This window comes from Priapulus caudatus, unplaced genomic scaffold (genome assembly GCF_000485595.1).
Source record: "Priapulus caudatus unplaced genomic scaffold, Priapulus_caudatus-5.0.1 Scaffold30, whole genome shotgun sequence".
NCBI classification, from domain to species: Eukaryota; Metazoa; Priapulida; class Priapulimorpha; order Priapulimorphida; family Priapulidae; genus Priapulus; species Priapulus caudatus.
In genome coordinates, this window is record NW_014577091.1 from 193,851 (window position 1) to 216,297 (window position 22,447).

Genomic DNA, 22,447 nt, shown 5'->3' on the forward strand with positions numbered 1-22,447 from the left:
CATACGTATATATACGAATCCATTAATCATCCTCACTGCACTCACAGATGCTCAGCTACTGAGTAGTTTTGGCGTTACACTGTACCTATGCTAGCAATCTCTGCTCTTGAGATGTGGGGAGTTGCCGTCTACTATGACACGTACTAGGTGCTTATCAAAAGCCAGAATGTGTTCAACACCGCTTCGAGGCTTCTCACCATGGTAGTAGGGAGATGTCATCCAGCTCACCGGCTGCCAGTATGAGCCTGCATGTGTTTCACACAACGTATAGGTTTGTCACCGCGGTAGTGCACAGATGTCAAAAATCGTCACCTCGGTCAGCCTCAGTCTTGCGCAGGTATCGAGGAGTGCACACGTTGCGAGCTATTCACCGATATCTCGCAGGCCAAATCGTTATGCTCAATTACAGCTGTAGTGCGATGAAGGCTTATCGATGCTTCGGCGTGCATCCTTGTAAATACCTTCACGAAATCTCCTTCTGACGTATTGACCTCATGCAATCCCTTTTCAAAACAGAGACACATACGTTTAGCTAACTGCATGTAGCACGCACGCATTATGCCAGCGCGAAGATCCAGGCTTGCCACTCCACTCCTTGTCAATGCCATGATGATCGCGTCGTGCACTCTGATACGATCAATACGCATATATTTTGGCCCAGTCACATGCACCTCTGAGAGTCTACGCTTGCGTGCGCACAGCAACTTTGCCAATAGACTAGAACACAACAAAAACAGAAACGCGAGACGGGCACCTAACTTGAAAACCCCAAAGGGATTCTCATGGGCGGACTTGGCCAGTTGATAATATCTCATCAAAAGCCACGATTTCTCATCCAAGGGTGCAGCGAAAATGCCTGCTGTCTCTCGTGTGCACACGTATATCCCGCAGGCCAATCCATCCTCAACTTTGCATTGTGAAATTCTGAGTCACTGAAGAGTAATTTATCATTAACCTTACGACAGGCACTCAGTAATTCAGCTATCCTATTGCGAGTGATCAAAGATTACTACATGCAAACCAGCTTACAGCATACACTCTGTCTTTGTCTCTGCCTGAAATTCTGAGCCACACAAGCACACTCAAACAACATCCAATGTCGCCAACGGTCGTCAGTTATCCTGCCTGACATTCAGAATCACTGCCAAAAGGTTTTGGTTAGAATCAGCTATCCTGTCCCACGTTCACGAAAAACTAAAGAAAGGTTCTGGTTAGAATCACTTATCTTGTCTCATGTTCACATACTCTACAGAAACGTACCGGTCATTCATGAACATACTACTGCAATGTTCTGGTCAGAACCAGCTATCCTGTCCAACGTTAACAAACACACTACCGGAATGGTCCCATCGGAATCAGCTATTCTGTCCAACATTCATGCACACTCTGCGGAAGGTTCCGGCAACGGAACCAGATATCCTGTCCAATGTTAATGAACACACTACCGGAATGTTCCCACCAGAATCAGCTATCCTGTCCAACGTTCATGCACACTCTGCGGAAGGTTCTGGTCAGAACCAGCTATCCTGTCCAATGTTAACAAACACACTACCGGAATGTTCGCACCGGAATCAGCTATCCTGTCCAACGTTCATGCACACTTTGCGGAAGGTTCCGGTCAGGATGTCAACGTCGCTGCTGCTCTGCCTCACCAGCGCCCTCTCCTGGCATCCCCCTACAAGGCCATACTTGGCATCTTCCTGGTATTCCCGTTCGGAGGCAAGGATGACCTCGAGAAAGTCGTCGTTGCAGAACGGCGGCTGGTGACCGCCGAACTCTGCGGGCAGGATGTCGGGTGATATGAACTCGTGAAGTGCACTCAGGTTGTTGCCGTGGAAGTGTAGCTGTGGAATGCAGACGGACGTTAGCGTGCGAGTGGCCGGTTTGCCGAGGTTTTCAGCATAGCTTAATAAATTCGCGATCGTGGTTACGTGAATTATCATCGAGTTAATATAATTTTGGAATTAGGCCTTTATATTCATAATGAATAGTTTACGTAAGCAATTCAATATTTAAAAGGATACTAGACTAGGATTTTACTGCATACAACTGTACTTACTGTATAACAAATCGTCTATACCCACACGTACTTGCTACCAGATACCTAATTTAATTGTTATAATTAATTATACATCAACGCTACGAAATTTGAACGGCACCATTGACACCCGCGATCGTGCTGCCACCCTGAAAAAGTTGCGCATTTCCCAATATATTTTGCACGTTACAGACCGAGGGCTAATCACAAAGGTGCAATTATATTTATACCTAAATGCTATTTAACCGAACAATGTTCATTTTAGGACAAATTTATCCATAATATAACTGAAACTATATATGTCGTTTTATATAAGATATTACAATCCCTTTGCTTTTAAATTAATAAATAAGAAACACCCTCGGTCTGTAGCCCTTGGCTGAAAATTCGTTTTGCGCAACTTTTCAGATCGTGCGCTTTGAGTGGCGCCACCGTCGTTGTAATCAAACTGTAGTCGTTAGTTTTAAAACAATAAAAAAAAAATTTCTAATAGTGATTGAACCATGAAACTTTTTATGTAGCATAATTTTAACCTAAATTAACAGAAAATAACACTAGAACCTAGAGTAAAGGATCCCTTTAAATGAAATTCCTTTCCTTCTACAATAAGAAAGTCATCCTGACACTGTTAACACTGTAATATCCTCATCGTATATATCACGTAAGAGTGCAAGTTTGTAATTCATCGCGGGTTAAATTTAGTGTGTAAGAAATGTTATATTTTATTACTGGTGCATGCCTTTTATAGCTCAGATAACTGGACGAACACATCCCGAAACTGCAATACAGCTACAGTAGCGAACAACGGTTTGTGAAATTGATACTTTTACAAGTTTGTTGAGCTATACATTTTCTGTAAACATCATAGCGTGTTAGAATTCTATGAAATTCAGTGACATGACATTGTAATAACCAACAGAACACTAGGATTCATTGTAATCTACAGAAATCAAATGAATATAGGTATAACAATTGCAAATGTTTGATCCATCCTGCTAAATGCTTACCCTATCTAGTATCTTTTGCTTCAGAAAAGGCTTGATGACTGCAAAAAGCACCCCAAATATCATCGGCTCTCTCAGGTAGTGTATGCCCTTAAACCTTGCCGGGAAGCAGTCCTGTGGGCAGAGAATAAATCCTTTATTGCCACAAAGTTCGGCCATATAAGCTGGACAGTGAATTGACACTTTCTTCATAGAAGGCAGCATAATGATCTTCTGTAGGTGTTCCATCATAGGTGAGAGATTGTAAGGATTAGTTTGACCAATACTAATCAACAAGTTTATACTTGCAAGAACCTGGAAAACCTCAACAAGTCTACCCAGTCTGGCAGGGTTTTGCATAATTCTATCTAAATAACTCAATAACTGGGGAGCACCTGCTGCAAACTTGCTCAAGTGGAGGGAGGCTCAGGGAGCGATTTGTGCAATGTCATGCACGATTTCCCACCACAAGAAGAAAAGCAATATTGATCTACTGAGGTAAAAAGAACCAATTCGGCATGCAATATTGATTGCACATGATGTGGCCTGGTTAGGAACTGTCATGTTTTTCGTGTAGAAAAGGAGAATTAGTGACTGTGAATGCGTAAAATGTAACAAGAATAAAAACCCAATATTGCATCCTGTTATTGAATATAGCCTACACGGGGTGTGGCATAAACAATAGATCCAAACTTTCTCAGACATGAATGCCTAATATATTACGCATTAGCTATTAACTGGAGATCCTTTTACCTGGATTGAATGCATGTACAAGTAAATTCACGCATGAATGGTTTAATTAATTAGTGACTGTGTATGCTGCTACTTCTGTAAGAGCTGCGAACATTTTCCAGCATGAATGGCTAACAATAACACGCACTGATCATCGACTCTCGACGCCGATTACCTGGATAAGAGCGGTGAACTTCTTCAGGTAGGAGGGTCCGATCTGGCGCACGTGGTTCAGGTTGATGGACTGGAAGTCGATGATGGCGACGATGCCGTTGATCTGCGTCTCCTCCTCCTGCACTAGTTTCTCGAGCATCAGCACGCTGCAGCGGAACACGTCGTTGATGTGATGCTTCTCCACGTCCCACTGACCTGTGCAGGTGAGCGAGAGCGTGCGGCACGCATCATTAGCAGCCTAGACAGCGAGAAGGAGGGCACAGACGGGGCGGTTAGTGGGGCAGGGGTGATGTCGCGAGGAGCGCGGCGGTTCGTGCGGAGGGGCGGTCCGCCGAGGAGGGCCCGGTTCGTTGGGGAGGTGGGTCTGCCCCCGAAAGAGGGGGGTTCGGTGCGGGAGGGGCGCCGTTCGTAAAGGAGGGGTGCGTTCGTGGAGAAGAGCGGGACGTGCGTGGGCGGAGGGGCAGTTCGTGTGGCGAGGAAGGGGGCCTTTATCTTCGACTTGTTTGTGGCCATGATCGCATGGGGTTGTTCATTTAGCCTTTCTCTCTCTTGCTCTAGCCCTCTCTCTATCTCTCTCAACTCTCTCTCTTCTCTCTTTTCTTACTCTTTCACTGCACTCTCACACTTCCACACCTCTCGTTTCTGTGTCATTTTCTTTTCTGCTCGATGTATAACAGCTCGATTTATTCTGCGATCAGCATAAACCAGAGCAGGCCCCACCAGTAATGCAGCTATTGTTTCATTGAAAAAAAGCCAGGATCATTCATCTTCCCTCATTCCATGATCACTCTGAGGTTATTTTCATCATCTTGCTTAGTGGTGTAGGTTTTAATCACTTGCAGTTCATGCGATTCTCTTTCATTGCTCTACACCTACCTTTCTCATCCTTAAATACCTTTTTTTCTCCGTTGTTGTCTCCACTCTCTCACCGTTCTCATTGCTCTCTCTCTCTCTTCTACTCCCCCCCTCCCTCTCTCTCTATCTATCTATCTATCTATCTTTCCTCTCTCTCTTTCTCTCTCTCTCTCTTTCACTCTGTTTCACTTTCTCTCTCTCTCAATACATCACAATTGGATGGATTTAGAAAATGCTATTTCTGCAGTTATTTTGCTTTCACACGATAATAGCAAGATGATAGTATTGATTATACGGCTAGATAGTCTGGATGCTAATACCTCGTATTAGCGCGTACTGACAGCCACGCGATCCTCACTTTACCTGCTTCACATGACACAACCTTTCTCACAGCACAACGCATGTACATTCTAATGTACGGTGAAACCTACAGCAAATAGGGCAGCCCCTCTTATTAATTACATCGCATAACACTAGTTGAAGACAATAAGCACCAACCTGGCCTGAAGACAAAGATGCGACATCCTTGCTCAGTCCTGTGAGGAAGAATTCCCTGTATATCTCTCTCCAGTAACCCGCGCACGGCGGAAGGTAGGAGGTTGGCATAGATATCGGGGTTCTGCGCTCGTAAACTGTAGTAGTTCAACTGTAGACGATTAAAATAACACGATAAAAATAAACAACAAACGTGCAAAAATAGACGCGTGAATCAGCAAAATAATTCCTTACAAAATAATCGCGTATATTCTCGCATGCAATGTCGTCTAATCAACGTCACACGTAAGTACGAGATGTGGTTCACATCTAATTACTTTCCTGCCGAACAACAAATCGCGAAAGATCCGCGCACTAATCTTGCAGCTTCACAGCCATTATGTCGCCATACCGCACACTAATTACCACCTGCACAAGGTGCGCCCATGAACAGCGAAAACATCGAAAATATTGCGACGCGCGGCTATATTGACCCTGCAGACGCAGATTCCCCAAATTCCGTAAGCCTATAGACTGCCACCGAGCCCACACGCGTAGACTATCACCAATCTCGCATTCGTAGGCTGCTACCGTTCATGCACTCCTAGACTGCCGACGATCGTGAGTGTCTAGACAAGTCGCCGAACCCTCGCGCCACACTCACCAGCAGCTGGAACGCTCTGTCGTAGTCGTACTTTCTCGCACGCAGGAAGCGCAGCAGGAAGGAGTCGTCGATGCGAAAGTTGAGGTCAGGTCGTGCTAGCACCATGTCTCGCAGGGCCTGGATGTCGCGTGTCCGCCACTCCGGCTTTTCCTGCGGCACACGATTGTAAAGCGCTTGGGTCACTATACATAGATTGTGAAATGCCATTCACTACTGGTTATTACCTACAGAATACAGTTCGCTACAAATGACAGCATAAGCACGAACGTGAGCCAGCTGGCTGAATGAACCAGGTGGCGTAACATCCAAGGGGAGTATCATGGCTGCCCACCAAGATTATGGGGAAATTACAAAAACCTAATAATGCAACAAAAACAACAACAAAAGAACATAATTATTATGCTAATAAAATGTGATTTATCGAAAACCATTAAAATCAGTACTTGATCATGATTACTCATGGAGTTAGGTGCCCCCAAGGAATTTGCTCGAGCTACCATCCTGGTGGCCATCGTTAGAAAGATCATACGCCTATAGTTATGACTATCATAACTCCAAAATGCCATAACTTTATACTATCTATCTGACAATGGCCCCCTGAGTCATAAAGCACCTAGTACATTAGTGATTTCGAACATTTTCTCACAGACTGATCTGTTGACTAGAACTACCATGATATACTAGTACCAAAAAATGATTAGAAGATCATGATAATTACAGACTGTGATATCGTTTTGCTAGCACACGACTCTATAACAAGAGTGCGGTACACCTGTCTTAATATTTTAGCTTTCAAATAAACCCTATAGGATATTAACATGCCACATACATGTGCTGGCATATTGTACGTGTAACTACATCTATGTAGAGGTATGTTTGATACTCTGAATTTGATTGTACTGTGCAATTACAGTATGTTAGTTTATTACACATATTACATACTATCTAGAAGTCATTTGAAGGAGCGAGCTATAACTGCCTTGTTGTCATTATCAATATAATAGCCTTTCACATTCATTCTGCTTCTAAATGAGCTCCGTCCACACTGTACTGACAGGCAAGATGATGACTCATAGCATGCGCAAGCAGGACGCATAGATATATATATAGATGTAACCATAGATATATATATATACAACTATCTCTATATATCTATGTTGTATATATCTATGTTGTATATATCTATGTTGTATATATCTATGTTGTATATATCTATGGTGTAACGTATCTTACCATGAATTCCCATGCTCATCTATGCACGTGATTTTACCACGAATCCCGCGCCCTCACCTGCTTCAAAATGTCTAACATAATACATCCACCCTCACCTCTGCAACACATCAACCATGGATCCCACATGCTCACCTGCACCGACACATCTCACATAAAACCTCCACCCTCACCTGTGCAATCCATCTACCGTAAATCCACCGACCTCACCTATGTGATAAATCTTCCATGGACCCCCACACCCTCACTTTTGCAACACATTTACGATGAATCCCTCATCCCACATCATGAAACCTCCACCCTCACCTGTGCAATCCATCTACCGTAAATCCACCGACCTCACCTATGTGATAAATCTTCCATGGACCCCCACACCCTCACCTTTGCAACACATTTACGATGAATCCCGTCTTCTCACCTGTACAACACATCTACCATGAATTCCCACATCCTCACCTGCCCAATGATATCTACCCATATGCTTCATTTTTTACATCCAGATCCAGATCCAGAAGACATCTAGCCTGGACTGCTGTGCACACCCGTCGATTTACCCTGGAAAACTGGATATCTGCTCTATTACCCTGCCCTGTCATGCCGATAGTAGCCCGATACCCAACGACTTACAGTACCCTGCACCGCCCATCAATCTACCCTGCACCACCCATCAATCTACCCTGCACCACCCATCAATCTACCCTGCACCGCCCATCAATCTACCCTGCACCGCCCATCAATCTACCCTGCACCGCCCATCAATCTACCCTGCACCGCCCATCAATCTACCCTGCACCATCAATCAATCTACCCTGCACCGCCCATCAATCTATCCTGCATCACCCATCAATCCACCCTGCACTGCTCCTCGATCTACCCTGCACGGCAGCGCTCACCTGCAGCTCCTCCTCGGCCTTGCGGATCAACTCTTCGCTCAGGGTGCACACGTACGGCTCGTACATCGCGCTCGGCGATGAGCCCTCCGTCTCCTGAATGCTCCCAAAGCTACCCTCGGGAACGCTCCCGAAGCTGCCCTCGGCCTGCGACTGCAGCGAGCTGGAGTGCAGTGAGCCTGAATGCATCGAGCGCACGTCGCCGTTCTGACTCGACTCGGACGTCGTCGACGTCGAGTAGCCGTTGCGGTCGAGCTTCGCGCGCACCTTGCGCCGCACGCTCGTCGCCGTGACGATGCCGCTGCAGCCGGCGACGTCGAAGAGGTCGTGGGCGACGAGAGTGGGCGAGTCGTCGGCGCTGTGGTGCTCCTGGCGCGCGAGACGCGGGCTACGTCTCCGCACCGCCTCGCCCACGCTGAAAAACATCGCAGGGGGAACTACTCGTGAGTGTCGGAAATTACGCGAAGAAAAAGGCGGGATATTTCGATCGTGCGTGCACAGTGATCCAGTTTTTTAAAATCCAAGTGACGGATTCTAGTTCTCACAGGCTACAGAACAAACTTTTCCTGATGCTAAACTGACTCACTTTCAGGTGTGTTAAACACGGCTGGCGGAACGACATATTTCTCAGCGTAATAGGGCACGAGAGGAATGAACCATCGCATGAACACTTTGTATACGTGACAATGAACATTACATTTTACATTATATCTGATATAATCGACAATAGCCACTGAATATTATATTTCATTCAGCGAATTTAAGTGATAATGGCTGCTGCATACTTTACTTCTAGCGAAAATAGGCAACAATGTAATGTTCTTGTCCATATAATATTCCATCAACCACTTGCAGTTTCTAAGGGTGCACTGATGTGCGTTAGTATGCTCGGCGATGCCTTTCTAGCTCTATACGGGTTCTTTCGCCACTCCTGTGCTTCCTTTGTAAACTAGATTAACTTGACTTGTATATTTCCTATTTGCCGCTGTACACTGTATATACACGACTTATGCACAAAATAAACATATTGAATCTTGAATCTTGAATCTATACTCACTTATCACTTAATCTTGTCCTCGCACTGACGCTGTGACTGTCGCTAGCTGAGCTCTGCTTGTTGCTAAGACACTCCAATGGAACATCGCTGAGGCTCATTCTGTCGCTCAGGTTGCGTCTGTCACTCAGGTTCCGTCTATCGCTCAGGCTCTGTCTATCACTCGCACTCCTGCTATCATTCAGGCTCTGTCTATCGCTCAGACTCCGTCTGTCGCCGAGGTTGCGTCGTTCGGCTAGCAGGTACTGCTCGCGGTCGCTCAGATTCTCGGTGGACACCGACATGTTGACCTCGATACGCGACCTTGACCCGAGAATCGTGCGACGTCCGTGCGCACGCGGCCCGTACCGCTAGCCTCGCCAGCTGCCGTCGCACGAGCGGGCCTCGCCGGAGCAGATGTCGGCTGACATATGCCCCGATAAAAGCACGAGCACCTTCCCCGGCGACGTACACAAGCAGCGGGAAGTGTCTCTGTGCGTGTGTGCGCGTGTATGTGCGTGATAGATCAATACCTCTGCTGAGTCGGCGCGCCTACCATGAAGACAGAACAGTTTTAGTTACCGCGCTCTCGTATCCGCGCAAGCATCTATCCATACGTCATTCGATTTCAATTACGATGAGTTTGCACATCGTATACACTGTCACTATGCATGCACTTGCTGACATAATACGCATAGGTGCAGCGAAGGGCTCCTACACATCTACCGCACACTGGAAAGCTATCTATATAAAACGATTGCACAGAGTCGCCGCCGATAAAAACAAATCACCCTCGAGCCGGTCACTTAAAACCGCGTCGTTGCTGCGTGCATCGTGCTGACTGACAGACGAACACGGCAGCAGTAAAACCCGATCCCCAGACACACAGCCGGCGACCCTTCTCGTCATCTGCCACCGTACCTAGCGCCAGGGAGTCTATAATAGCCCCTGCTAGCGCGCACCGCGCAAACGACGCACGGTGCCGGTCTATAAACATCCAGGGGTATCTGAGCGATGAGTCATCGACGAGGTGTATGCACTGTGACCTATTCGACACGTCTGCCATTCAGATAACACTAACAGCGGCGAACCGCAAGCCTGCCCGTACTATCTTCTGGGGAATTTTATCTTTGCGCTTGATAGAAAATAGAAATGCGTAAAATACCTCACTCGCCCTTGCGAGCATATTAGAGCCTGTTCATGGTTTCGGATAGGGTAGAACATCTCATGGTTTCGTATTAAAAGCGTGAAGTATTACTCAACGTGACGTTGCAGACGCACACGTCTCCGTGAGAGCAGGCGCCTGAGTGCAACCAATGACGTTTACAAAACTGCTTTGCCAGTGACGAGCGATACTCTAGGAGCCAGGAATACGGAATGCAGTAATAAATGGGCTATGTACATTGATATATTTGTTATTATTATAACCTCTGATATTAATACGTGAAGGTTCGTACATGCACAGCAGGCCCTCAGGTCCAGCTTTATATTGGGGGGTTCGTTTTTCAAATGTTGGCAATTTGCTCGCAGAGGCGGTACAGGTTTTGTACCAGGGGGTGGGGTCTAACCGTAAGAGGCCAAAGTTGCGAGGCAACGCGAAGGGGTGGTCTGGGTTTACAAATTATTTTTAAAATTATTTTTAAAATTAGAACCCCCTCAAGATGCGCTTTTCCTGCGCCAGCAAAGGGGCCGACTCCCTGACCCCCCTGTAACACGCCCCTTGCGCGGGCGCAAGCGACCAGGCGAGGAGCCAAGCGCCCGAGCGGGGGGAGGGTGTTCTGGGGGGGGGGTGTTCACTGTTCACCCTCCCGCACGATGGAGATTTTGCAATTATTACACTAAAATGGAGCGACCTGAGGTGATTCTTGCAAATTTTCAAAAATTATTATTTTTTGCTTGGGGGGGTTCGTTCGAACCCCCCGGACCCCCCCTGGCTACGAGCCTGCACATGAACTGCATTCGTATTTGCTTACACGCATTCAATCCACCTCACTAGTATAAGGTTTCATCCTACTTTCACACACGGTTGCTTTTCTATGGATCCATAATATAAGGATATCAATAAGGCTAATTATCAATTTCTATAGGTATAATTATCTCTTCATAGCCTCAATGCGAGGATGGTGAAAATACGTCGTTATTTAGTATAATTAATTTTCTGATATAGATGTCTGATGTTACATCATGTTTACATAAGACTAAATACTAATGAATCATGAATAAACATCAATTATTAAATAATTTTCAGCTGATCAGCTTCTAATCAGGTACAACACTTCTGTATGCAGATCATACCTATACTACATTAGCTGCTGACTATAGTGAGCAATGTTTTCATTTGGTTGGCAGTCTATAGCTGAGTTCAGCCAATACGACTGACTATATGTATATATACAGTAACTACTGGGTACAACTGCTTACAATCTGTAACAGACCTAGTTCATCACGGGCTACTCAGACATATATGCATCATTCTATGTGTTTTAAAGTTGTTGTTTAATTAATATAAACTGAGCTGTATGTCCACTCAATTGAGTTGGCTCTCATGACAACTCGATCTGTTGTCACATACCGCTTCCAAAAATGTATCTTAGTTGTGTGCTTGGTTGTATAAATAATATTTTACTTCTAGCTGAATCAATTTTTTAAATGACACATTTTCTTAAACTGTAAGATTTAGTAACAAATGCATGGTCTTGTACAATTTTTCAAGTAAACATATGCAAACAAACACATTGTTGTACAAATTAGATCAAGAGCTAATAATACCTAATAAGGTATTATTAGCACTTGATTAGATGTAATTAACACTTTAACAGCGTAAATTCATCACTTAGTCTAGTCACCTTTAAGTCAATATATGTGCATAATATTGTAAGCATGTTGGTTATTAACATATTGCATCTTAGTTCATGTATGCAATCTACCAAATGAACCACCAACATCTACAACAGACAGACCCTTCATTATACATTTACTAAACCCTGGATCCCCTTACAGATTTTCTAAATCCACCCCTGTAAGCTCCCTCGTGAATCTTAGTCAATAGACTCAATACACACCTACCATTGCAACCATGCATTCACATGATTCGCATCCATCCATGAGGGCTGGGATAATAATTCATTTTATAACATTGATCTCAGTTGGTTTTATATGCAGGGGTAGAAATTATAGTTTGAAAATTTACAGGCCAGCCGGGCCTGTAGGTAATGGATTTTACAGGCCCGCCAGGCAAATTACAGGCCCGCATCATTCCCCGCGGATACCGCAGCATTTAAAAAAAATAAAAGACTGAAATTTGAATTGTTTTATTTACAGTAATACAAAGAACATATTCAGTGACTACTAATGAGCAGAATTCTCAGTCCTCCCTGGTGTCCTCACTCTCTGGACTCTTTTTAACTGTTAGCCGGGCTGCATGATTTCGATGTAAATGTGGCAGGAAATGAGTTAATTGGACCCCCTCATTAGTGCAGATGACCACTGGTAATGATTAGAATTGCCATGCTTCAAAGCAGAGATTACACGCAGAACCCAGGTCACTGTTGTGCACAACTTGACACAAGTGAGTGATACTGCGGTAACTTTTCATCCTCGCTGGCATGCCGGGGACGGTTTTGCATGCTGGGGGTGGATTTTCTATGGGCCCGTCGGGCCTGCTAGTATTAGAAACGTCAGGCCCGAGCCATAAAATACAGGCATCGGGCCTGCAGGCCCCTTATGATTTCGACCCCTGATATGCCTCTGAATGTTCTGGGACTTTAAACTTGAAGCCAGCAATTTATTCACTCTGAGCCTGTATATAGTTAAATGGATAAAGATAGAAAAATACAGAAAACAGGAAAATAATTAACCAACTGATGGGATTCGATCCAAATTAAGACCTTTCAGCCGTGACGTCCACGCTGTACCCGTCCGGCTATTGAGGCTTATTGGGTTTATAGATTATGGATGTGCCATGAATATATGACAGCACTGTGACGTCATTGTCATTTGAGGCAGTTGAGGCACGTGATTTGTATCAACCAATGGGATTTGGGAGCTCGGTTCATGAACCGTGTAGGCACGTGAACCGAGGTGACACATGAGCCTAAAGGTGTCTGGTTGACTCGGTTCATCTGCCCACTCGGGTGGCCGGCGAACCGAGTGGGCAGATGAACCGAGTCAACCAGACACCTTTGGGAGGTACCGGGGTATGCATGCTGCATATGCCATAGCTGCGAGTCAAAACGAGTACCAGCATGAGGTAGGGGCCTATCATGTATAATAATATTAATATCTGGGGCTCAAGCTTAGTAAAAAAACTACTGCTCACAACTTGAACTAGACTGCTACAACATTCAACAAGTTTAAATACAATAGCTAGCCTAATGTAACCAAACAGAATACAATGCTGTTAACCCAGCTGGTTCAACCAAAATTAACCCAAATAAGGTTAGTCTAATAATAATAATAATAATGTAATGACATAATAATAATAATTATAATGATAATGACATAATAATGACATAATATTAATAATAATAACGCAGTGGCTACGGGTACGCCAGTCGTCGGTCGTTGAAGCCCTTTTTTGGCGTTAGGGTTAGGGTTAGGGTTAGGATTAGGGTTAGGGTTAGGTTTAGGGTTATGGTTATGGTTAGGGTTAGGTTTAGGGTTAGGGTTAGGGTTCTAGCTCATCTAAACTCTCAAATCGTGAATTTATTTCCCAAGGCGTTATTTCGAAATCTAGCGCCACCGCCGCCATCTTTGTCTCGTTAAGTATGAAAGCGAATGGACTGGCGTACCCGTAGCCTCTGCCTAATAGTAATAATAATAGTAATAATATTAATAATGACACGCGCCCAACCTACTCTGGGGTCTGGGTCTGTGAATGAATTATTCAGTGTATAGCGGGAGTACCGAAAGCTAAACGGCCCCAAATATAATACATATGATGCATTAATTTTTAGTGATGCTTGTATGAAAAAATAACATGCAATGAGTTACCTGGAGGCTGGAAGAGAGTAATGACAAGAACAAAAATTTGGTTTCTCTCTGCGCTACGATATGACCTATGACATGTGACGTCACATTCGAACTCTACTTGTATGAGGGCGCTTCGATAGAACAGTATGGCAGCCTCCACCGTAATGTTAGATATTAATACTGACATATTTGACCTCTATTTTGGCCCATGGGTTAAGTAAGTTAATATAGCATTGTTATTACTAGTAATATTAACATTGCTGATAATGTGAGCTATATTTGATTAGTTAAACCAACGATTATTATGTTTATATTTCCCGTTTTTAGGTAACCATAGCGTGGCCCGATCGATTGTCGGCGGAGTATGGCTGAAGTGTTCCTGAGGCTGAGCGACACAAATAACTTGGTACATGAAACAAATCATGCACTTGGAAGAAGACGAGTTTGAGTGCATTACAAGTTACAAGTTTAATGTCCAGTCTACCATTTCTTGACATGACTGCATGACAAGCTGCCTGTCACACGCACACTAAGTAACAATAGGTCTATTGACTGTGCAAGTCGTAATTACTAGTAGTGTATAGAGGAATGACCAAAGCTTTACCAAGATGTCGGTTCCAAGATTAACTAATTCCAGTTCACCTGCCTCGGTATTACCCAAGACTCCTGCCAAGACTGATAGCAAGTTGGAGTTCTTCTGTGGGTCATGTGCAGCTGTGATCAACATCTGTTGCACTTTCCCCCTAAACAAGATAATGTTTAGACAGCAACTTTTAGGCTTGACTACAACACAGGCTGTGCGTCAACTTAAGCAGGAGGGCTTGTTCAACCTGTACAGGGGCGTGGTGCCTATTCTTTGCCAACGCACAGTCACAATGAGCATTATGTTTGGGATGTACGACAAGTACAAGAAAATACTAAAACAGAGCTATCCGTCCATGCCTGTTTATGTATATCGACCCATCGCTGCAATGCTTGCTGGTTCAACAGAAGCCATGCTCACTCCTCTAGAACGCGTGCAAAGTTTGTTGCAAGACCGACGCTACGATCGAAGGTTTCATGGCACTGTGCATGCATTTAGAGAGCTTAAAGGTTATAGCATGCGTGAATACTGGCGTGGTGTCATGCCAATTCTAATCAGAAATGGTCCTAGCAATGTCGTTTTTTTCGGTCTAAGGCAACCATTTAAAGACATGATGCCAGTCGTAGATACTATACGCAATCCAATGCTTTACTACTTGGAACATTTTTTGAGTGGTGCAATACTGGGAGCGAGCATCAGCACGATATTCTATCCAGTGAACGTCATCAAAACGAAAATGCAATCAAGATTAGGAGGAAAGTTCTTGACTTGTCGCGAAGCATTCTTCCTTGTTTTCAATGAGAGAGGGCGAAGTTGGCGTAATATGTTTCGTGGTGTCAATATGAACTTCACGCGGTCACTGGTGTCATGGGGAATTGTAAACGCATCCTATGAAGCCCTAAGGAAGCTAGTCTATGGCCGCAGCGGAGAAGAGCTCACATCGTAGACGCACTTCATCTGCTTGCCATGTCAAGTCAACGACTCAGGAATTGATAATTTACCTGAAGTACTAGCAGAAGCATTGGCATACGCTTTCAAATTATAGTGATGTAACGTATAATGCACTACATGCACATATGTGATAGGTGTCAAATGAGAGTAATTTAACAGAATATTATAGCATTGTATGTGCGTAGGTATTTTGCATGTGCCCGTTAAAACGTAAACACGAACGTTAAGCATGCAACGTGTGCCACATTTAATTGCTATTGTTGTTCAATCGCCACACGCGTTAAGAGTCTGTACCACATTAAACTCGGAATACTGTCCAGTTTATGTTTGCAGGGAATCACATTATACCAGCAGCATTTACCTTCATTTAAAACAGCATTCCGAGAATTGCTGGTGTGAGCTAGGAATAGATCGATGCATCGAATTAGTACGTCAGGTTTTAAGTCAAGTCCTTGTATAGAGCTATTAGAGCCAATTACATGTTCAGGTAAAAGGTGCAAAACCAAGCTGTATCAGTATTTAGCATATGCTAAAAACACGTTATAGTGTACTCTATTTACGTGACCTCACTTAACTGACGTGACGTCTAGTAAGAATAGGTTCGGAAATGAGGTAGAGATATCTTTTTTACATGTCTATGTATGCAAATAAAGCTACCACTCTTTCCAGCTAATCACGCTTCTGTGCTTGTTGTTATTAACCGACTAGATCCTCTTAAACTGCATGTATGTTGCCAACCTGTTGTGGCGAAATTTGTCATCCGCCTTTTACCCTACGAGCTTGCCAAGACGACATTGACAGAAGCGTAGTGTGTGCGTGCATTTTTTTACATGATTCTTGTTTGGGATCAAATGTTCCTAGCATTTTAAGACATTTAACATAATCAAGGCCACACTCTTTTTTGGTCCAGCCAAAATTTTGCCACAAGTTTTAGGCCCTGTTAGACATTACTCTCAGTATATATTTATGTAACTTGAGCCATTCAACTGAACACATTTAGTTTACCCCACATATTAAAACTAGACAGAGGGCACTCACGGAGAGTGCATACCTCCGCCAGCATGTAACATGTATGTGTATAACAGCTGGCTCGCTGCTGGCTTCTGCTGACAGGACGCCCTAAGGCGAGCTGCGGCTGACTCGACGCCCTAAGGCAAGCTGCTGCTGACTGGACGCCCTAAGGTGAGCTGCTGCTGACTCGATGCCCTAAGGCAAGCTGCTGCAGAATCGATCGCGCGAACACTAGTGGCTACACACACACACGAACACACACACGAACACACACACACGAACACACACACGAACACACACACACGAACACACACACGAGACCGATTACATTACCTCCCTGGCGGAGGTAAAAATGGAACTGCATATAACATCAGGAGTTAATAATGACAAACAATGAAAAAATTAGTCATTATTAACTCCTGATAACATGTATAAGCAAATTATTTAATAGCAAGATGAGTGAAATATAAAATAATCTGATTTTGTTATGTAAGTGGGCAGTATCGATGTTGTACATATTTAAAGTTCTATTTAAACAAGTGCCGCGGAGCGACAGCGCTCATCTAATGTCTGCTGCGGTGAATCTGTGGTGGAGTGGTGGGATTCTAGTAAACCCTGTTAGTCCCAAATGTGTTCACATACGCGCCGAAACGGTGGATGGTATCAGGAACCTTCTCGAAGGAATGTTCGTTGGGATCGTTATGAAAGTTGCCACGAGATGGTGCGTACGTTTAAGTGTCTTAAGATTAAAGATGAAAGCTCCCATCGTACGTAGTAGCAACAACTATTTGCAAGACAGAATAGGTAAGCACTCATCCATTTACCTACGCAAGCCTACAGGCTTAAATAGAGAGCTGCCACCTGTAACTAATTAATGCAGGCAAAATCTACACAGTACTATCACCACCACTTGCACTGGCAGTGGAATAAGTTACATGTAACACAACGACAGTACAGAATGCTATAGAAATTATACGATTTAAGGAGCATAAACCTTCTTCAACCAAATTTAGCTTTTGAAATTTCACTGTGACATTGTAGCCTCATACATCGAGGCATGTATAGATTCTACTAGCAAACCCGGCAGAGTCAATTCTTTCTAACAGTAAACAAATCCAATTTTAACCCTCCTCTTGAGGGCTTAAAACGGTTCAGACACTACTGCTCGCATCGTCAGCGGAAAGTACATTTCATGGTCGCTTTCAATAACCATAAAATGGTAGGTCACCCGCCTGAAACAAACAGTTTTTCAATGCGTCCGTCAGACCATGTCCTCAGAAAATGTCTAAAATTCGCCCTGTGCCCCATTGAGCTGTGACCTCCATTTCGGAGCAGTGATGGCTTTCCTACCATGATGCTATACACGACTAACACGAGCTCTAGGTCGAGCCGTTTAGATGTTGTGCCCGCAATGTCTGCATTTCTGCCGATACCTTTAAGCTTAAGCCGAGGAACTGTTCCCTTTCTTTTAACACTCTTGACCTTTAGCTTTGCGACCCCCAGCTTCAACATTCCAACTCCGGTTTTCGGCATTACCCCCCCCCCCACCGTCCCGAATATCGTGACCGTACGTCGAGCCGTTTAGATGTTGTTGCCCAACTGATTGCACGTAAAGGTTACCCACGACGATCATGCGATTCTACAAGCTGCATCTGACTATGTCAGATGAGCTAAAAAGCATTAAGCTTTTTTAACACTGGTTTTAAAATTATTAGTATTAAATACACTTTCTACAAATTAATTGCCTTTTCTTTTTTTTGCAAAACACTGCAATGAGATTGCTAGCACAGGGTTTGTAAACGAAACACAGGTTCTTTTAGGATCAAGGTGTAAAAAAGCAATCAACATAGATACGTACCATCCTATACAACTTTATTCTCACTTCGTGTGATAACAAATAACTAAACAAGTTGTAATTCCAGATTAAAAACACATTGCAGGATTTAACCTCATGATCTGTCAGATCTTGACTGCCGAGTTTCAGCGTTACTTAGCCTGCTCTGGAAGGAAGCTCAGCATGCTGGACAAATAGCAGCACGAGCATTCCTATCTTACACTGTCTCTCAATCTCTGTCGGGAAAATTATTATCTACACTTGCTGAAGGGTCTTGCTTGCGATGGAGTGCTTTAAAACGTGCATAGCAGAAACTTCGCAGGCTCTCTAATGCTAGAGGCCTGCTGAAATATTCCCCAGTAAAAATAAATAAATGCATACATTACAAATTTTGCTAGCACTAAAAATCTTTTTCATGAGTTTCGATGAGAAACAATCTTATTTACCATATTTCGTGGTTCATAGGATGCTTTGATGCATTAGATGCACCCCAAATATAGCAGGTAATAATCCAGACAAAAAGAACAAGATACCCCTCTCCTTTACCACGTACATGCTCACCATAAATAAGGCCACATCCTTTTTTTCTGTTGTTACAACTAAAATTTCCTGTATTTCATACACCTTCTTACCTATCAACATTGTTTAGTATATATTATACTGTAGGCTATTCTGCTACGGAGTATATTAACAAGAGGACATTACCTATATAGTTTATATGCTCTTGATCATATAATATACCGCAGCTAAAAAACCTTAGTTTAGGATAGCAGCAAAACTTTTCAAACCTCATCCAAATTTATGCAACATTATTTGGAGACTACCTTTTTACATACCATTTACATGTACACACACAATAGTGTTAAACTGTTAACCACATTATTTTAGCTTAACATAATTTGTTTACGCTACACTGAACTTCAGCTAATAGGAAACAAGGAGGATTTTTGAGACAGTTTCTGAGAAAAAAGCACCTTAAAAGCATGCGAAATAGGGTAAATAATTTGAAAACTGAATAGATTATTTACTACTTTGCTCATTATCTGGGGATATTAGTACAGCCGTTTTAGCTACTAGTATGAGAGCACTCCAATGATATACGAAACCATACTTCAGCTATAGATCATTGCAAAAATTTGACAAGTAATTACATGGTTATAGACAGCAATACAACAACGTCAGAACATACGTACAGACTGAATGACACATAGTGCATTCGAGACCTTGATATCACACATATCGACTACAGCAGACAGAGTTTCATGCATACATAAATTACGCACGAAACTAGTATTGGTTGGATTTAGAATTGGAATTAGCTAAAGTGCTTGTTATTCATAATGAGTTGTGATTTTGGAAAGTAGAGCATCGCAAGTTTTCTTAGCATCGCCAAGCAGCATGTTTGTGTTCTCCTTGTAGAAAATTGGATTATCTACTGCGGCATAGCCCACACCTAAACTTCTCTTCATCACAATTACCTAGAAAAAGACAAGAAGCCATGCAAGAAGCGTGTTAGGGCATGCAAGAAGCGTGTTAGAGCATGCTGGAAGGGAATCAAGCTGCCAGGGCATGACATGGACGTACATTTACCAAGCCAAGCAACCAAAAATAAACGCACACACACGCACAATAACCAGGTGACGAGAACCGATTTCTTAAGTGGAGTGGTGCCAAATTGTAGTAATGTTCGGTGACGAAAAAAACCTTTAAAACCAGTCGGTTTTCTTAAAGTGATTTTCATCACTAAACAATATCAATGGTCGAAACGGTTTCTTGTAGAACAAGATCGCACAATCCCATCAGCCGCCTAGTGCATGTGCTGTGGTAGCAAGTATTGCGCACGCATGCAGTATGTGGAAGCAATGCACCATCTTCAACATCCATGGAAATTGCATCTACCAGTCTACTGGATGGATTGCATCAGATTCACTCACTAGGGGGAGGGAAGCTGAAAATAACCTAGCAGTACTAGTGTACTGTGTGAGACTTCACATTCGTAACACGCTTAATGCCCTGAGTAGTGATCCTGGCATTTGCTCAGTAGAGCATCACAAGTTTTCTTAGCATCGCCGAGCAGCATGTTCGTGTTCTCCTTGTAGAAAATTGGATTATCTACTGCGGCATAGCCCACACCTAAACTTCTCTTCATCACAATCACCTAAAATAAAGTAAATAGTAAGCAACGTTAGAATGGGCAAGTAAGATATGTAAAGATATTAATCACTGATCATGAATTATCCGTCAACGCATGGTCACGCGACAATGATAATAATAAATTACTGGTACGGGAGCATTGTCTTCCAGAGATGTCTAGATAAGGTACCCAGGAGCTGTTAGGGACCTAACCCATAGATTAAGTGCAATGCCTTAATAGCATGCACTTCTTAAAGCAATTCCAGCATTCTCCATCTGTTGTTTCAACCACACCATTTCTCTGCGGCGCCAGACTAATGATAAAATACACCCAATTTTGACATATAGCGCAAGTTGAGGAATGTGTAGGGGCGACTGGTTTGGGAGGGTGCAAACAAAAGTATTAACCAATACGCTCCTCTGCAGAGCTTGAAATGTTATTAAATGAACAGCTGATTATAGTAACTCAAGCCAATGTGCATTGACTGTTAAATGCGTTACTGCGAATTAGTAACTCGATAGCACTCGGCTATTGTGCAGCCCCCTCCATATCTCTTCCCTCAGTTTGAGATCTAAAGAACACTGAGAAGAGTACATCAGGAAATATTACAGTGCGAGGTTCTCCACCACGCCGAGTAGAACTAATAGCATTTATTATTTTGCGAAGAAGACCAAAGTCGTTCGTTCGTTGGTTCGATATACAGTCAGACACACAATAGTGTCGACCTTATTCCTGAGATTGCTGCCAGTCGTTCAATCGCCCACGCCACCGGACACACGTCACCCGTGACCAACCCTACGGAAAACCGAAATGCGTGAGCTTACGTTGGCGGAGTTCCACACCCGCAGGACGGGCATGCCAGCGATGATGGAGTTAGGGTCGTCCTCGGCGGCCGAGTTCACCGTGTCGTTGGCGCCGATGACCAGCGTCAGGTCGGTGTCGGGGAAGTCTTCATTGATCTCGTCCATCTCGAGGACGAGGTCGTACGGCACGCCGGCCTCAGCCAGCAGCACGTTCAGCTGTCCGGGCATGCGACCTGCAACACGCCACCATCGTCTCGCTTCACTCGCATCACGAGGCCAACATTACGGGGCGCACACAGGGCACAGCTATGCACGTACGCCCACGCACGCACACACTCACACTCGTATCTTTATCCAGACTGATTCTGCATAGTGCGTGTTACTCAGAAGTAAAATTTTAGAGGCACCGCACATCTCTGAATTGTCAACAAGCACATAGTTTTGAGGTACAGTTAATATCTTTAAGTATCTCAGTGCAAACAGCTTTGCTAGTAGCAAGAACAGATAATGACTACGTGTCACAAAACCATTACCTGCTACGGGGTGGATGCCGAATCGCACGTTCTTTCCCTTTTTCCTCAGCAGGTCTATCATCTCAGCAATAGGGTACTGTGCCTTGGCTACGCACAGGCCGTAGCTAAAAAGACACCATATTTGTAATTTAGGTGGCAGTAACAGCTAGTAGAATATTTGTAGCCTTGTTAGGAAATTCCAGCCCCCCCCCCCACAACTCTAATCAGTATTTGTATATATACACTATGTTTTAGTAAATTTGTTGTGCCCCAACGTGTTATAACTATTTTTAGCCAGTTATCATTCCATTTTTACCTTCACCCACCCGACCCTACAGGCCCTGACATACCTCACCCAATCAGACCCTGATGTACCCTACCCTGCCATACCCTGACGTGCTCTAAACTACCATACCCTGACGTACCCTACCCTACCATACCCTGACGTACCCTACCCTACCAGACCCTGACGTACCCTACCCTACCAGACGCTGACGTACCCTAACCTACCATACCCTGACGTACCCTACCCTACCAGACCCTGACGTACCCTACCCTACCAGACCCTGACGTAC

The 22,447-nt window shown here is 44.0% G+C and overlaps 3 protein-coding genes across 5 annotated transcripts; 1 reads left to right on the forward strand and 2 right to left on the reverse strand.

Moving 5' to 3' along the window:
- Positions 1-1,557: 1,557 nt before the first annotated feature.
- On the reverse strand, positions 1,558-14,115 carry LOC106816063 (alpha-tocopherol transfer protein-like). Of its 2 annotated transcripts, XM_014820622.1 has the most exons (8): positions 14,066-14,115; positions 9,098-9,625; positions 8,044-8,455; positions 5,921-6,070; positions 5,281-5,428; positions 3,929-4,122; positions 3,046-3,156; positions 1,558-1,844 (listed from the first exon to the last, which is right to left on the reverse strand). In XM_014820622.1, the coding sequence occupies exons 2-8, from the start codon at positions 9,376-9,378 to the stop codon at positions 1,572-1,574; spliced, it is 1,569 nt and encodes a 522-aa protein (XP_014676108.1). In that variant the 5' UTR covers positions 9,379-9,625; positions 14,066-14,115; the 3' UTR covers positions 1,558-1,571. The 2 variants fall into 2 exon arrangements, with proteins under 2 accessions (XP_014676108.1, XP_014676114.1); XM_014820628.1 differs by lacking the exon at positions 14,066-14,115 and having other exon boundaries at positions 9,098-9,972.
- LOC106816078 (solute carrier family 25 member 51-like) lies at positions 13,300-16,251 on the forward strand. Of its 2 annotated transcripts, none has more exons than XM_014820643.1 (2): positions 13,300-13,322; positions 14,372-16,251. In XM_014820643.1, the coding sequence occupies exon 2, from the start codon at positions 14,653-14,655 to the stop codon at positions 15,571-15,573; it is 921 nt and encodes a 306-aa protein (XP_014676129.1). In that variant the 5' UTR covers positions 13,300-13,322; positions 14,372-14,652; the 3' UTR covers positions 15,574-16,251. The 2 variants fall into 2 exon arrangements, with proteins under 2 accessions (XP_014676129.1, XP_014676123.1); XM_014820637.1 differs by lacking the exon at positions 13,300-13,322 and adding an exon at positions 14,176-14,261.
- Positions 16,252-19,785: 3,534 nt separating this feature from the next.
- LOC106815931 (NAD(P) transhydrogenase, mitochondrial-like) lies at positions 19,786-22,260 on the reverse strand. The gene is made up of 4 exons (XM_014820467.1): positions 22,253-22,260; positions 21,894-21,997; positions 21,382-21,593; positions 19,786-20,581 (listed from the first exon to the last, which is right to left on the reverse strand). The coding sequence occupies exons 1-4, from the start codon at positions 22,258-22,260 to the stop codon at positions 20,429-20,431; spliced, it is 477 nt and encodes a 158-aa protein (XP_014675953.1). The 3' UTR covers positions 19,786-20,428.
- Between the last annotated feature and the right edge of the window lie 187 nt (positions 22,261-22,447).

Coding starts and splice junctions, on each gene's coding strand:
- LOC106816063 (XM_014820622.1), bottom strand. CDS start 9,378: ATGTCGGTGTCCACCGAGAATCTGAGCGACCGCGAGCAGTACCTGCTA. Junction 8,456..9,097: donor AGGACAAGATTAAGTGATAA/GTGAGTATAGAT, acceptor GATGTTTTTCAG/CGTGGGCGAGGCGGTGCGGA. Junction 3,157..3,928: donor AGTTCACCGCTCTTATCCAG/GTAATCGGCGTC, acceptor CTCTGCCCACAG/GACTGCTTCCCGGCAAGGTT.
- LOC106816078 (XM_014820643.1), top strand. CDS start 14,653: ATGTCGGTTCCAAGATTAACTAATTCCAGTTCACCTGCCTCGGTATTA.
- LOC106815931 (XM_014820467.1), bottom strand. Junction 21,594..21,893: donor CGGCATCCACCCCGTAGCAG/GTAATGGTTTTG, acceptor GGCGTGTTGCAG/GTCGCATGCCCGGACAGCTG. Junction 20,582..21,381: donor GGGTGTGGAACTCCGCCAAC/GTAAGCTCACGC, acceptor ACTTTATTTTAG/GTGATTGTGATGAAGAGAAG.